Source organism: Agelaius tricolor, unplaced genomic scaffold, assembly GCF_023055355.1.
Source record: "Agelaius tricolor isolate 1412-34295 unplaced genomic scaffold, bAgeTri1.0.p SCAF_11, whole genome shotgun sequence".
Classification (NCBI taxonomy): Eukaryota; Metazoa; Chordata; class Aves; order Passeriformes; family Icteridae; genus Agelaius; species Agelaius tricolor.
Genome location: NW_027269271.1, coordinates 29,510,631 through 29,526,146, shown reverse-complemented (window position 1 = coordinate 29,526,146; position 15,516 = coordinate 29,510,631). Strand labels below are relative to the sequence as shown.

The 15,516-nt window shown below is 51.6% G+C and overlaps 1 protein-coding gene across 3 annotated transcripts in view; it reads right to left on the bottom strand.

The window, feature by feature from the left end:
- Window positions 1-15,516, bottom strand: part of DNAJC6 (DnaJ heat shock protein family (Hsp40) member C6) — a 43,353-nt gene that overhangs the window by 23,898 nt on the left and 3,939 nt on the right. Inside the window, exon 2 of one of the 3 annotated variants that reach the window (XM_071436930.1) lies at window positions 10,109-10,232. The exons of 1 other annotated variant lie outside the window; for it this stretch is intronic. In XM_071436930.1, coding sequence (XP_071293031.1) covers window positions 10,109-10,121 — 13 coding nt within the window. In that variant the 5' untranslated portion in view covers window positions 10,122-10,232. Of the gene's footprint in view, window positions 1-10,108; window positions 10,308-15,516 lie in introns of those variants that run through there. One more of the 3 variants, XM_071436928.1, reaches the window with a different exon arrangement.

The window sequence follows — 15,516 nt, the reverse complement described above, 5'->3', positions numbered from 1 at the left end:
TGTGTTTGATCTCCCCTCAAAAAGTTTGTTTTCATGTTATTCTGTGCTGGGAGAGCCAGGGCTGGAAGGAGATGTTCAAAAGGGGCTTTTAGTTCTGCAGGTCAGCTTTTAAAGGAAAGCAAGGCAGAAAAGTGGTAGCTTGGAACAAGGAAAAGGGGACAAAGGATCAGAGGTTCAACAGCACTGGGCAAATTCTTACAGCTGGAAATGCTGTAGGAGAGCAACAGAAGGCTCTGAGAATGTGGAAAACTTAAAATCTTTAGAAATCAATCTGAAGATTTAAAAAGTGGAGAGAAGAGGAGAAACAGAGAGACCTTCACAGTTTTTCTAAGAGAAGCAGCAGGAATCAATTCCAGGTTTCCTGTGTCCCCTAAAGCAGAGAATCAGAAAAGATGGCTGAGGAAGAAATGGCTCCCACTGCCACAGGGCAGGGATGGATGGGATATTGGGGAGGAATTGTTCCCTGGGAGGGTGGGGAGGCCCTGGAATAGAATTCCCAGAGCAGCTGTGGCTGTCCCTGGATCCCTGCAGTGTCCAAGGCCAGGTTGGACCATCCTGTGTTCAGAATAAACCTCCAGCAGTCACCAGTGCCAGAATCCCAAAATCTCAGAATCCCAGAATCCTAGAATCCCAAAATCCCAAAATCCCAGAATCACTGGGTTGGAAGAGACCTTCAAGATCATTGAGTCCAACCCAGCCCCAACACCTCAACTAAACCCTGGCACCCAGTGCCACATCCAGGCTTTTTTAAAACACCATTCCAGAACTTTATCACCCTCTCTGGAAAAAACTTTTTCCTAACATCCAACCTAAATTTCCCTTGGTGCAGGTTGAGGCTGTGTGCTCTGGTTGTGTCAGTGCTCCTGGAGAAAGAGCCCAGCCCCAGCTGAGCACAGGCACCTTTCAGGAGCTGTGCAGAGTGATGAGGGCAGAGCAACAACCTCCTTCCAAAACTGAAATATGTCAGGTGGGAGCCTTCCTGCCATGGGCCACCCTCAGCAGTGAGAGTTCAGCTGAGGGAGCCCCTGCTGACAGCACCAGCCTGGTGTTGGACAGGATGGGAGCTGGAGGGTGTGGAAATCTTAATTAAAGCACTTAAGTGCTGATTTTACAGAGGATCAGGAGATGGATGTGCAGGAGAACTTCTCCTCCCAAGGCAGAGAGAGCTTTGGAAGAGAGCAGTGATCCAGGGGAGCTCAGAGGGATGTGCTCAGTACTGGAGTAGCTGAGGGTGGCAAAACCATCAATGTCTGGATTAGCCAGGCCAGGAAACTCATTCCTGCCCAGGGAAAGGGAAAGAAACCACAAATCCAGAAGGGAAATACCCCCTCCTGCTGTGCCCTGCAGTGCCACGAGCAGTGTTTGTGCTTATTCTCAGCAACCAAACACTTTCAGACCAACCCTGCTTTCATTGTGGGGGTTTGGAGGCAGAAATGGGAGAGTGGAACAGGTGTGGCCTGGAGTGATGGGGACATTTTGGCCCCTGCAGCCAGAGGTGCCCCAGAGTGACCAGCAGCAGAGGCTCACACCCTGCCACCAGCTGAGGGAGGTGCTTGCTGCTGGAATTCCAGATTTGGAATCTTTCCCTGCAAAATCTGCACTGCTGGAGATCCTGTCTGCCTGGGGAGGTCCCTGAGCAGCCCCCCCCCAAGCACAGGGCCTGGATTCCAGCTCTCCTGAGAGCCCAGGGGGAGCCAGCCGACATTTAGCAGGCATTTCAGACTCTGTCAGTCTGGGGATTTGTGCTGATGAAGCAACTCTGAGCCTCGGAGAGGGGAGGTGCAAGGAGGATGCCTGGAAATTGAGGCTCAGCAGAGAAGTGCTGCCTTTCCCAGGTCACTTAGCAGGAGTGAACAGACCCTTTCTGCCTGGAAAGGGCAGACAAAAAGCAGACATGAAACCATAGGAAAGGAAGCAGGTTTCCTTCAGGCTGCCCAGATTTTGTGTAATAATATCTTCAGTGTCAAATGAGGGGGTTTATTTTTGCTCAGGGAGCTGCTGCCTGTGCTTTTGTTAGAGGTGGAGTGAGGAAGGATCTAAATATTCCCTGTTCCTCATAATGGAATCACAGAATGCTTTGGGATCTGAAAGACCATCTCATTCCACATAGAAAAGCATTAAAGCTTCTCTTCCACCTTCCCCCAAAAAATAGGTTTGGGAGTTTTAAATCCCCTCTGACTTCTCTTCCAGTGGTACCACAAGAGCCTGGCACTACAATGGGAAAAAATGTGTTTGTTCCTGTGTTTGTGTCCCAAATTCCCCAACTCTAGATGTTTTTTTCTGCTTGTTGCAGCCTTCTCCCTCCCCACAAGGTATTTTCTGGGGGAAAGAAAGGGGTTTTTGCTTGTTTTATCCCCTAAGATAAAGGTGGAGGCTGTGCCTGGGCAGAAATGGCCCTTTTAAAGTTCCCTGCACTGAAAGGAGTCAAGCCACTGTTGTTGTGGCTTCAGCAACAAAGCCTGGATTGTTTTTAAGGAACACTCAGCAAAAAAAAAAAGCTGCTTTTTGTGCCTCTCCCCCCCAGCAGGCAGCAGAGCTCACGTTCCTCCCCCGGGCAGCTCTCCCAGCAAAGGCTGCCTCGTGTGGGACGTGCTTTCCCACCAGCCTGCAGGGAGCAAAGCCAGGCTGCTACAACTCCAGCATCACTCTGACATGGTTCCTGCTCCTGGGAGGGTCTGCAGGGCACGAGGAGCAGCCCTGGAGCAGGAATTCCTGCTACAGCTGGGTTGGAGCATCCTTTAAAGGGTTTCCCATGGCTGGAGGGGTGGTGGGTGCAGAGCAGAGACTCCACATCCCTGGGTACCCTCAGCATCCCCAGCTCCTGCTGTTGCCCACAGTCCATCTTGCAGAGGATTGCAAAGAGGAATTTCACCTTCCCTGCCCAGGGAAGGGTGGCAGGAGCTCCTAAAAGCAAATCCCTGGGCAGTGGCTCCTCTGCACCCAGTGATAATCAATATCTGAGATATTATCAAAATCAATATCAGAGACCTGAGGGCTTCACCTGCCAGCTGGGCTTGGAACAACCTGGGGTGGTGGAATGTGGGCTTGGATTGAGATGGGCTTCACAATCCCTCCCAACCCAAACCATCTGTGATTCTCTGGTTCTAACGGTGTTTTAAGGGCACAAAATCACATCTTGAAACCCAAACCTTCCCTCCAGCACATATCCTTCATCTGGACAGCTGAGCTTTACCACATTTAAGCCAAGACTAAACCATCAATGCTGTTATAGGCACTTGCATCCTGTCTTGGATCAGACACAGCCCAAGTGTCAGAATCACTGGCTGATGGTTTGGGAGAGAAATCACCACCAGCAGAGGCAACTAAAACAGTGATAAAGGGGCATTCACAGAGAAAACCTGCAGAAATTACTTGGGGAGTTCCTAAGACTCACACACACCCCAAACACTGATTATTTTTTACCTAATTTTTTGCTACCAGCCCCATCTGTCTCCTCCTCCACTGTCCCAGATTCCTGGTAGAGTTAGGTTCCCTATGAGGCTGAGCACACTTAAAGTGTTATTCCATAAAAATAAGCAGCAAAGCATGTGCAGAGCAGAAGAGGCTCTGCTCATTTGATAAAATGAGTGCTGAGACCCCCAAGCCCAGGTTTCACTTATCCTGACACTTCCACTGTCCCAGGCTGCTCCAAGCCCCATCCTGGGACACTGCCAGGGATCCAGGGGCAGCCACAGCTTCTCTGGGAACCCTGTGCCAGGGCCTGCCCACCCTCCCAGCCAGGAATTCCTTCCCAATATCCATCCAACCCTTCCCTCTGGGATTTTCCAGATATTCCCTCTTCTCCCGTCACTCCAGGCCCTCATCTAAAGGGTAAAACCATGATTCTCTCCTAAGCAGACAATCATGAGGCACAGAAGCATCCCCAGCACTAAGATATCTTCAATAATTTATTCAGCTGAGCAGGGAGTTGTTGCTTATGAGGTTGTTTTTGGGGTTTTTTTACTGCAGATTTCCAGCAGTTCACTGGTACTGCCCCATCCAGGCCTTTGCCTGGTGGAGATGGCAAATGCCTCAGAACAGGGGAGGTTTAGGTTGGACATTGGGAAAATTTCTTCCCCAAAAGTGTTGTCCAGCCCTGGCAGGGGACATCCCTGAAAAGAGTTAAAAGACCATTTAAAAGTTGGTCTGAGAGGGCTTTTCCAACCTGAGCAATTCCATAATTCTGTGTTTCTGTTGGACAACAAAGAGTCCCAACAAAGGACCTCCTGTGGGAAGCACTCGGAGCCTCTGGCAGCAAACTTTGGGGTAGGGAACTCAAGAACCTCTTTTTGTGCTTTGCTGGGATAAAACTCCAGAACTAACATTGCATGAGCCCAAGGCTTTTTATCCAAAGGTTTTTTTTGAGGCTGCTTAAGTGCAAACTTAATGGAAAGAATTAAGGTTCTTCATGGAAAGAATTAAGCTTTGCTCTTTCTGCTTTTGCTTGAGAAATGGAAACTGAGGAGTGCAGCTTGCACCAAAAGCATGGAGGATTTCCACAAAGAGGCGGCTTTACTCCGTGTTTTTTAGCAGAATAGTAATATTGAGGGGGGGGGGGGGGATTACCACCCAGTGCTTGCCAGATTTGTTTAATTTGTTAAAAATTTCCCCTCATGAAACTCATCTTCAGCAAGGCCCGACAGCGAGCCACCAGGCCGGAGCGTAAAATCTGTCTTTGGAGTTGATGGACATTCTCTGTGCTTCTCCCCCCTGTCAAAACAACTGAGAAAAGACAAAACTCCTGCCAACACCCAATCGTTCAAGTGTCCAAAACACACCAAGCAAACAAAGGAGCCATTAAACAGAACCTCCCCGTTTGAAAAGTCAGCGAGGGGGGAACACAGGCCAACATTGTCAGGCCAGGCCTTTGTCCCCGTGCCAGTGACATGGAGATGTCTCTCTTCTGACTCAGAGACAAGGAATCACCAGAGCACAAGACATTATGTTTGCAAGTGTAAAACAGCTCAAGAAATCTCAAGTTCACCGCTTGCAGTTTCTTTCAGAGGCTTTTTCTTGGTGGTTACTCTGCCTGAGGAAGCACAGAGCACAAGCAAGTCCATGCCCCAACTCTTTAGAAGCTCTTTTCTATCTTATCTAGATCATAAACACCACAGAACAGCATAGAAAGGGTTTTTTCCTTTCATAACAACTATCCTTGCTGTTACTTTTGCATCTTATTTCCTAGAACCTCTTTTTTCAATGCTCAGCCAGCTGCTAAGAAAGCAGAATTGAATGCCACAGCAAAAACCCAAATAAATTGGCTTCTTCAAAATTCTGCCTGGTTCTCATCTTGAGAGCACTTGCAGCAACTTAAAAAGGAAGAGACAGAAGCAGCTCTGGGTAGATGCCTTTCTTGGAATCTGGTTTTATAACTCGTGGTGTTTTGTGTCCTGTGAGGTTCAGCCCAGGTCTCTCTTTGAACCTCCCCTTATCCATTTCCAGACCTCCATCTCAAGTTGGGGCATTTTCAGGAGGAATAACAGGAGCACAGAGGCCCCACTGGAGTTGTGTGCTGTGATCCTGCAGCATTCCACAGAATTTCCCAGCACACAGATCTCCCATCCCTGTGCTTGGGATGGTCCAGAGGAGCCCCAGAGCTGCTGCAGGGCTGGAGCCCCTCTGGAGCCAGGCTGAGAGAGCTGGGGGTGCTCCCCTGGAGAGGAGAAGGATCCAGGGACAGCTCAGAGCCCCTTGCAGGCCTGAAGGGGCTCCAGGAGAGCTGGAGAGGGACTGGGGACAGGGGATGGAGGGACAGGAGCCAGGGATTGGCTCCCACTGCCAGAGGGCAGGGATGGATGGGACACTGGGAATGAATTCCTTCCTGGGAGGGTGGGCAGACCCTGGCACAGGGTGCCCAGAGCAATTGGAAGTGTCCAAGGCCAGGATGGATGGGGTTTGGAGCAGCCTGGGACAGTGGGAGGTGTCCCTGCCCATGGCAGGGGTGACACTGAATGAGCTTTAAGGTCCTTTCCATCCCAAACCATTTCAGGATTCTGTTCAGGACTCTGCTGACCCCTCTGTGCCAGCTCCCTGCCATCCATGAGGAGCTCCTGCCTTCCAGCAGCAGCCCTGGCCTTCTGCTTCCTGGCTTTTGATTCTTTTCTCTTTTCACTCTGAGCAACACCAGTCCAAAAAAAAAATATTAAGCCAATAATCAGAAGCACTTGGGAGTTGGAGCAAAGCTGCAGCCACTGATTATTTTCCTTGCAGAAGGTGTTTATGAGGCTGCAAATCTGCATTAGGAGAGGATGCTTGAAGATCTAATACTTTGCATTAGTCTAAGGAAATTAATAGAAAAACCAAACAGGAGCCCAGTTCCTCAGCTCATGGGAGCTGGTGACAGCAAACACTGCCCTGTTAGTGAAACCAGCAGCAATTTGCCCCAGAGCTGCCAGTGCTTTGCCTTTAGCACAAACCCTCAGCCATCCAACATGTGGAATTGCTCACTGGTGACCCACACACAAATATTCCACAGAGCAAAGGGCATTTTCCTGTGCCCAGGTGCAGAAGAAATCCAATATGAGGGGAAAGAAGAGAAAGATTTGATTGTTCAGCTTTTTAACTTCACTGGAAATGGTCTTCAGCTGCAGCAGAGCAGGGGCAGCAGGAGCAGGGCAGTGCCTGTCCCAGTCCCCCTGTCCTGGGGGCACTTCTGGGCCCCTCAGGACAAGGACATGGAGGGGCTGGAGCATATCCAGGGAAGGGAATGGAGCTGGGGAAGGGTCTGGAGAACCAGGAGAGGCTGAGGGAGCTGGGCAGGGGCTGCAGAATCCCTGAGGGAGCTGGGCAGGGGCTGCAGAATCCCTGAGGGAGCTGGGCAGGGGCTGCAGAATCCCTGAGGGAGCTGGGCAGGGGCTGCAGAATCCCTGAGGGAGCCGGGCAGGGGCTCAGCCTGGAGCAAAGGAGGCTCAGGGGCCCTTGTGGCTCTGCACAGCTCCTGCCAGGAGGGCACAGCCGGGGGGGTCGGGCTGTGCTCCAGGGAACAGGGACAGGAGCAGAGGGAACGGCCTCAGGCTGGGCCAGGGAGGTTTGGATTGGATATTTGGGGAAAATTTCTTCCCAGAATGGGTTTTTCCATCCCTGCAGGGATTTCAAAACCCTGTGGATGTGGCACTTGGGGACATGGGCAGTGCTGGCCTCTGCATGGTTGGACTGGATGACCTGAGAGAAATTTTCCAGACCTGATGATCCCATGGTTGTCTGTTCAGCTCCCCACAAGACAGACAGACAAACCAGTGTCCCAGTGTCCCCCACCACTGGTGGCACTGGGCTCTCCCCCCTGACTGCTCCCCTCCTCCACTGCAAACAGCAGCTGCTCTGCCCCACAGGAAACCATCACTGAAAATCAGGGAAAAAAAGAAAAAAGGACATAAGGAGCTTGGATGTGGCCAGGGCACCTCAAGGGTTTCACCTTCAGGGTCTGACACTGAATTCCACAGACCAGAGGTCCCCCTGTCCCACCAAAACCCAGCAGCACAGTCTTTTCCCTGAGATGGCTTTAACCCCACCCTTCTCCTTCTGAGGAATTCAGACCTCTTTTCCCACCTGAACTGTTCTCAACCACTGCCCACCTTGGGAGTTTCAACTTTGGCATCATTGGGAGGAGTCTGAAATATTTATAATACCAATATTTTCTCTACTAAAAAAAAAAAAAATGCACAGAAGGTGGTGGTGTTTTTTCCTTGTTCCTTTAAGCCAAAATCCCAAGCACCTCATTTTCCTGTCTGTGTCTTACACTGCTCCCTAATCCTTGTCCCCAATTATCCATCTGCAGCCTGTGTGAAAGATAAATCATGTCCCCCAGTTCAGAAGCAACTTCAATCACCAAATCACTCGGAATCACAAGCACACCTGAGGGGTGGATTTGGTTCTTTAAGCTGCTGTAATTTCATAGTTGGCAAAGAAAAATGGCTTTGCAGTGAGCTGGGAGAAATTAGGAATTTATCAGCCTGAAGTGCTCAGATGAACAAGAGAGATACAAGTGTGGAGTTTCAATTTGGAACAGAGCATCGCAAGCAACACAGAAAATTTTAAAATTTTGTTTTGGAACAACCACCAAACAGCCCTTATTAAATAAAGAGGTTATTAAAAAAATAACCTATAAATAGAATTCAAGGGCCACATTAAGACCTGAGGTTTTTTGCTGCTCAAGTGCCAGGTGTGTTGTTCAGAGCACCTGTAAAATTGAGGCAGGGAGAGGGAACTGAAAGGAGAAAACTCTGGCTGAGACAGATCCCTTAAAAATCAGCTCCCAAATCCCAGAGCCAGCCCTTGATCCAGCCCATGTGTTTGGGAAGAACATCCTGGAAACTGGTAGAGGCCATTAATACAATTTAATGCTCTGGGCTAGAATCAGAGGAGCTGCAGAGTGGAAATGGCTGAATATTGCAGAAAACCTGTAAATAAAGGCATTGTCTGGCTGCCCATGAGCAGGGCTTTTTTTTTTGTTGGTTTTTTTTTTGTTTGTTTTGTTTTGGTTTTTTTTTTTTTTTTTTGCTCAGCAAAACCAGAGAACCAAATTGAGCTGCACTCAAATGATAGCCCAGGATGAGGCTGGATAGGAGCCCCACACCTGCCTGGGAGCCACCACCACCTCCCACTGCCCCTCTGCTCCCTGGCCTGGCAGGAAATTCATCCAGGCAATGGCCTTGATGATAGACATTAACCTGCCTGCAGCATCTCCCCATCCCAGCAGCTGCCAGGACCCAAATCACTGTAGCACAGCAGCCCACTGTGAGTAAGGAGCTGCTGGCACAGCCTGTGATTATGAGCAATTGCAGCAGAGATGTTGTAGCAGCAAATTCAGAGATGTTTCTGAAGTTTGGGAGCAAAGTAAGTTAGAGAAAAACAAACACCAGCCTTAAAGAAGACTCGGAAGCAAATTCAGATGACAAAAGGGAAGAGGAAAACATGACTGAAAGTGTTCAAGGAGGAGGGACAGGGCTGGAGCAACCTGGGACAGTGGGAGGTGTCCCTGCCCGTGGCAGGGGTGGCATTTTAAGGTCCCTTTAACCCAAACCATTCTGGGATTCTATGACTCTTGTTACATCAGAAAAAATGGGGGGAAATAAAACAAGGATAAGTCTCTCCTTGCCCAAGCCCAGCCATGGCTCATTAGGGTTTTTTTTCCCTCAAAAAGAGGTTACCAGGTTAAAAAAAGAGGCTGTATCTGAAGTGCTTGAGGGGTGCCTCTGGCCCAGCCCTGTCCTTCCTGGAGCATGCAAGTGTTTTCCTTGGGAATTATGGTGATGGGCCAAGCAGTAGAGGGTTCAAACTGAAATAGGGGAAATTTGGGTCAGATTTACAGACGGAATTGCTCCCTGGCAGGGTGGGCAGGCCCTGGCACAGGGTTCCCAGAGCAGCTGTGGCTGCCCCTGGATCCCTGGCAGTGCCCAAGGCTGGGTTGGAGCACCCATGGCAGGGTTGGAATGGGATGAGATTTCAGGTCCTTCCGACCCAAACCATTCCATGACTCTGTGATTCTGTGCTGTAACACTACCCTGGCATGGTGGCCATGAACGTGGTCCCTCCCAAACACCCAGGGTGTTTCCCTGGCACCACTCTGAGCTCCACAAGTTCCTGCAAAGGCTGTGCCTGCTCCTGGAGGTGGGCACAGGTGAGGAACCAGAACCAGAGGGGTCCCTTCAAAGCATGGCCACTCTCCCCACTCCTGGTTAGCCAGGCAAATTTGAACCTTTCGAGGTGAAGAGCTCTCTATCCCATTACCGGCCATAAAGACCATCTGCTCCCTTACTCCCTGATTAAAAAAAAATGGTGCACGCTGCACATCATCCATCAGAATTAATCCAACTCACTTTGATGAGTGCCTTTTAGCGGGGTGGGGGAGACGGGAAAAAAACCAAAAAAACCTCAGGACAATTCTGAGCATCCAACCCGTGGCGGGGAGGGGGAAACATCCCAGAGCGCTCCATCCATTTTCCCTCCTGCTTCGCACGCTTCATCTCCGGGAGCGGGGGGCTCCGGAGCCAGCCCCGAGCAGCCCGCGGCGCTGCCCGCCTCCATCCCGGCGCGCCCGGACAAAGGGCCGCTATTGTCCCCGCGGCCCCGGAGCCCCGCCGGGAGCGGCCCCGCGCCCGCCCCGCCGTACCTGAGCTGTCCATGGTGCTGCCGCCGTCGGCGCGGGGCTGCGGCTGCTGCTGCTGCTGCTGCCGCCCGGGGCTCCGGCCGGGCCCCGCGCCGGCCCCGCCGCGCTCAGCGCCGCTGTCCACGAGCTGCAAGGATTCATAGCCGTCACTGCCGGGCTTTTTCCGGTAGCTCCCGAGCAGGCTCATGGGCGAGCCGGGCGGGCGAGCGGCTCCGGCGCCGCGGCCGGGAGGGAGGGAGGGAGGCAGGGAGGAGGGATGGAGGAGGGATGGAGGGACGGAGGGAGGGCACGGCGAGCCCTCCGGCCGCCCCGAGGGGAGGGGAAGGGCGGGCCCGCAGCGCGGCCGCCCCCCCGCAGCCGCCGGAAGCGGGCGGGGAGGACGCGGCAGCGGGAGCATCCCGGGGCTGCCGGCCCGGAGCGCTGCCTCCGCACCCATTCCTCTGCCGGCCCTGCCTTCCGGCACGGAGCCCTCTCCTCCCGCCGCCCCAGGGCTGCCTGCGCGGCCGGGAGAGGCTGAGCGACACCGAGATGTCTGTGGCACGGCACGGGAAGGCGCGGTCCTGCCAAGGTCACCGCCTCGGGGGCTGGCACTGCCCGCTCTGCAGCCTGCGGGAGGACGGCTGGCGCAGCACTCCTGCACCGAGCCCCCAAAACCCTGAGGAGCATCCCTGGGCCGCTGGAACGCCCCGCTGGGCGTGGGCGGGCACCCAGCAGCTGATCCCGGTGGGATGATGGAGCAGCATCCCAAACCTGGCTTGTGCCACCGCTGCTCTGGCTCCCGGCAGTGCCACCGACTGCTAAAGCCGTTTTTGTTGTTGTCACCCGTCTATTTTTAGCTGTTCCCATGAAAACAGACTCGGGACCAAGCAGAGCGTGGCCCTGAGCGAGTGATGAGCTGTGCCTTGCTCAGATGCAGTTCTCAGCCAGGCCTTGAACATCCTAATTTCATTTTGCACGGAACAGAGGAACCCAGGGATGCTCCAAAGGAAATGAGCACTATTAAACCCTTCTAAGTGGATTTCTTTGTAATTTAAGGAAAACTAAAGGCAAAAGGAAGCCCTAACAAAGAGGCATGAGCATGCCTTTGATCTCTGGCTGAAAGGAAAGTTCTCTGCTCAAAAATTAGCCCAGCTTTGTTTCTAAAGCAAAGACGTCAATAAGCAAGGCCAGGCTGGACAGGGCTTGGAGCCACCTGGGGTGGAGGAAGGTGTCCCTGCCATGGCAAGGGGTGGGCCTGGATGAGCTCTAGCTTCCTTCCCAACCCAAATAATTCTGGGATTCTCTGATTCCAATCGTTTGTGTAGCAACACCCAAACCTTGAGGTATCACTGGCACCTGGCTGAAATTTCCCGGCTGAAATTTCCTCTGGGGCAGCAGACATCTGCTCCAGCCCTACCTTGTCATGTGCTGTTGTTTATGTAAGCCCTGAGATTTCACGGCACGGAGCAGACAAGGTACATCTGTGACCCAGAACTTCCCCAGAAAAACCCCGGCAGATTTACGAGCAGCAAACCAAAAATGAGCTGACCTGACATGAGCAGCTCCCTGCCAGCAGCAGGAACAGCTTGAACTCTAGGCTGGGGTTGTGGTTTCTACCCCCTCCATGCTTTGGTCTGTGTGGAGCAATTAGTGGATTGCAACACGGACCAGCAGGGATGGGCCCACGGACCAGCAGGGATGGGCCCCTCCCTCTTGGCACCCACAAGCAGCAGGTTAATAAAATTAAAATTAAAAATTGAAAAATAAATAAAAATATTTAAAAAATAAAAATAAATTAATAAAATTAAAAATATAAACAATAAAAATTAAAAATAAAATAAAAATAAACACATTTTCTGAGCCATTTTGTGTATTCTGAGCAACCTGGGCTAGTGGGAGGTGTCCCTGCCCATGGCAGAGAGTTGGAACAAGGTGGTTTTGAAGGTTCTTTCCAACCCAAGCCATTCCAGGATTCCATGATCTTTGCTAGGGATCACATCTGTCAGCCTCTCCTGGTCAGTCTAGGACAAAACAATTCCTGTGCTCTGGGATAAAAATGGGAAATTTGTGGGGGTGGAAGTGAATTTCCATTTGGTTTACTCGCCCAGGTAAAGCCCAAACACATCAAAACAGGTGGAGGAGAAACCCGTCAAGACACAAACCCTGCAGATCCTAAAACCCATCACTGTGGTGTCCACCTGCACCCATCAGCTCCAGAGGCTCAGCTTGGACAAAATTCCATATTCTCAATAATCCAGCAGCCACTCCCTCACTGCTGAGCAGCCAAGGTCTGTCTGCCTCAGCTTTTTGTTTTTTGGAAAAAAACCAAAAATTGCCCCTTCTTGTTGAATCTGTTGTTAATTCCTTCCCTTGTCACAGAGGAATTACCAGCACAGCCTGGAAAAAGGGGGGTTCTGCAAAGCACAAAGGGACAGAGCAGCCGCTCCAGGGGACCTTGGGGCAAAGGGGGAGGAGGAAATGACCTCAAAGTCCCACCCTTGCTTGTGCAAACTCAAGGATTAGGGAATCCTCTGGGTTCAGGTGAAGCTGTACTCTTCCAGCAGGAAGTTTAGCTGGGAAGAACATATAAAATAATATTTCTCTCTCTCTCTCCCTTCTTCCTGTAAGTTGGGCTAAAGCAGGGCCACGTGGTTTCTCTGGTTTTTGGAGAATTACAGCATAAAAACGCTATAACAACCAAAAAAAAAAACCCCAACCAAAATCAAATAACTTTGAATTGCACGTGACTTTCAAAGCTGAAAAGGAAGGGAAGGAGCCCCTCAGAAATATTCATTTATTGAGCAGTGGCTGGTGACAGATCTGAGGGGCAAGGCTGGCAGGGGCCACGAGGGCTGGGGAGGTGCTAAGGAGGATTTCGTGTCGCTCAAGCCTCAAGGGATACCAACCCTCCCCGTTCCTGACCTTGGAAAAATTGATTTGCCAACCTCTGACTGTTTTTCTCTGTCTGGGTTGCAGCCTCTCCTGGGTAAAGTCTCTCTTTGTAGCTGTAACCAAGCCCCCACTGTCCTGAGGTGCAATTCCATTTTCTGCCCCTCTCCTCCCATCAGCTGAGCAGCTCAGGTGAAATATTACACCCTGAATTCTCCAGGAGCACAATTCATCTGGGGAGTGCTGTTAGAATTGCAAATAGAGCTTGAAAATTAATTGAATACCTGGAGCAATACCTTTAAAACTCCCCGTACCAAACATTTGTTCTGGAGTTTCTCCCCTGGGAATGCTGAACTCACCCTGCACAAAGGGGAGCTGTGGCCATGCCCAGGTGTGGAGCCACAAAATCACAGGATCGTGGAATGGTTTGGGTTGGGAAGGACCTCAAAGTTCACCTGCCAGGGCAGGGACACTCCCAGCAGGGAGCTGCAGCACAGGGATCACCTTTCCTGCCCTCTCACCTGGGCTCATCCATGCCTTGGGCAGAGCCAGCAGCATCCATCCCTGTCTCAGGCTAGAACTGGGGCTGTGTGTGTCCTATCTGTCAGAGCTGGGGCAGTTATCTCTGTTCATGGGGCAGCTTTCTTTATCTCTCCCACAGCCAATCCTCCCTCCAGGAGATCTCTGCTGTTCATGGGCCATTCATTATTCATTATCTTCTGTCCATGGCCACTGAGTGTCCCTGCATGGCTGATCCAATCCCATCATCCCATGGGGAGATGCTCCGCCCAGGGGAGGAGCCAAGCATTCCTACCTGGGTACAATCTGAGCTTTGGGACACCAAAAACAGCCTTTGCCCAGTGCATTCCCAGAGGAGCAGCTTCTGCTGCCCTGCATTCCCAGAGGAGCAGCTTTCCTCTCCCCTGCATTCCCAGAGGAGCAGCTTCTGCTGCCCTGCATTCCCAGAGGAGCAGCTTTCCTCTCCCCTGCATTCCCAGAGGAGCAGCTTCTGCTGCCCTGCATTCCCAGAGGAGCAACTTTCCTCTCCCCTGCATTCCCAGAGGAGCAGCTTTGTGCTGCCCTGCATTCCCAGAGGAGCAGCTTCTGCTGCCCTGCATGGCCAGAGGGAGCCCAGGCCCATCCACACCACCCCTGGAGCTGCAGAGGAAAACTCCCCCCTTGTGCAGGATCCCTGCTCCAGCAGAGCCACAGCTGGCACTGCAGGAGGGCTGAGCCCCCATGGGATGGGGCTGTGCCCCCACCCTGACACACAGGGGACAGGGCCTGCTCTCACTCTGGCAGGGGTTTGTTTTCTTTTTTTGTACTATTGTATTTGTATTTTTAATTTTCCTGGTAAAGAACTGTTATTCCTATTCCCATATCTTTGCCTGAGAGCCCCTTAATTTCAAAATTGTAATAACTCAGAGGGAAGGGGTTTCCATTCTCCATTTCACAGGAGGCTCTTGCCCTCCTTAGCAAACACCTGTCTGCTCAAACCACGACATTCCCCCTGTGCTGCTCTGGGAATGTGGCAGCAGAACAGCCCCAGGATGTGGCTCCTGAGCCAGGAATTCCATCTCCAAGCAGTTTCCAGACTTGTGCAGGGATAAACCAGTGGGATTTGGCCTGGAGTTGGGGATGGCCACGTGGTTCCTCCCTGTGGATCAGGGGATGGTGTCCCTGCCTGCACAAGGAGCTGTCCCAGCCTGCCCTGCAGTGGTGGCTCCTCAGGCAGCAGAGCACATTCCCAGGCTGGGATGTGGTGCTCCAGGGAAAATCTGGGATGGTTTGTGGGGATCCAGGTGGAGAAAGGGGCATCAAAGGATCCAACCCCTTCTTAACCCCCTGGACGTTCAGGAATTCCAAAGTGGCTCTGCCTGTCTCGTTCATCTCTAACAAAAAGCAAAGGAGGTTCTGAGATGCTCTGGGCTGGGTTTAAATGTTAGACTCGATTTAACCTTCAGCAGAGGAAGCCTTGAGCCTTTGCTGCAGTGAAAGCCAGCCCAGTTCTCAGGGCCTGGCTGCAGCTGGAGTGCTCCTTCTGAGGATGGATGCTCTGGATGACACAGGATGTGACAAATTTTCAACTCTCAATATCTTTTTCCATCCTTTCCTCCCTGAGAGAGCACACCCATTAACTCCCCTGCTGTGTCAGCACATCTTTCATTCCTTGCCTTTCAGTCTCGTTAAAAAGCTGTCAGGGATGATCCACAATTTACTCATCCCAGCCCAGGACTTGGTTTTGGAGTGTTCAAGGCTTTGCCTGGCTCCTCAGGCACGCTGAGCTGCAGAGCTGCCTGCCAAGGGCTGCTGTAGCTGCTAAAAACATCCATGGTTCACAAAGGAAGAGGAGAAAGGGATGGGAAGTGGATCTATAAGAGGCCATTAAATAGGAAATGCTGGCTCAGAAAGTCTCCAGCCTGCAAAATGTTGGAAAATCAGAGGCTGCACAGCCATTCACCATCAGGTATTTTGGTAAAAATCAGATATTTTGCCGCCTAACTGCTGTTTGTTCATCATTTCCCATTCACTGTGAGGGAAGT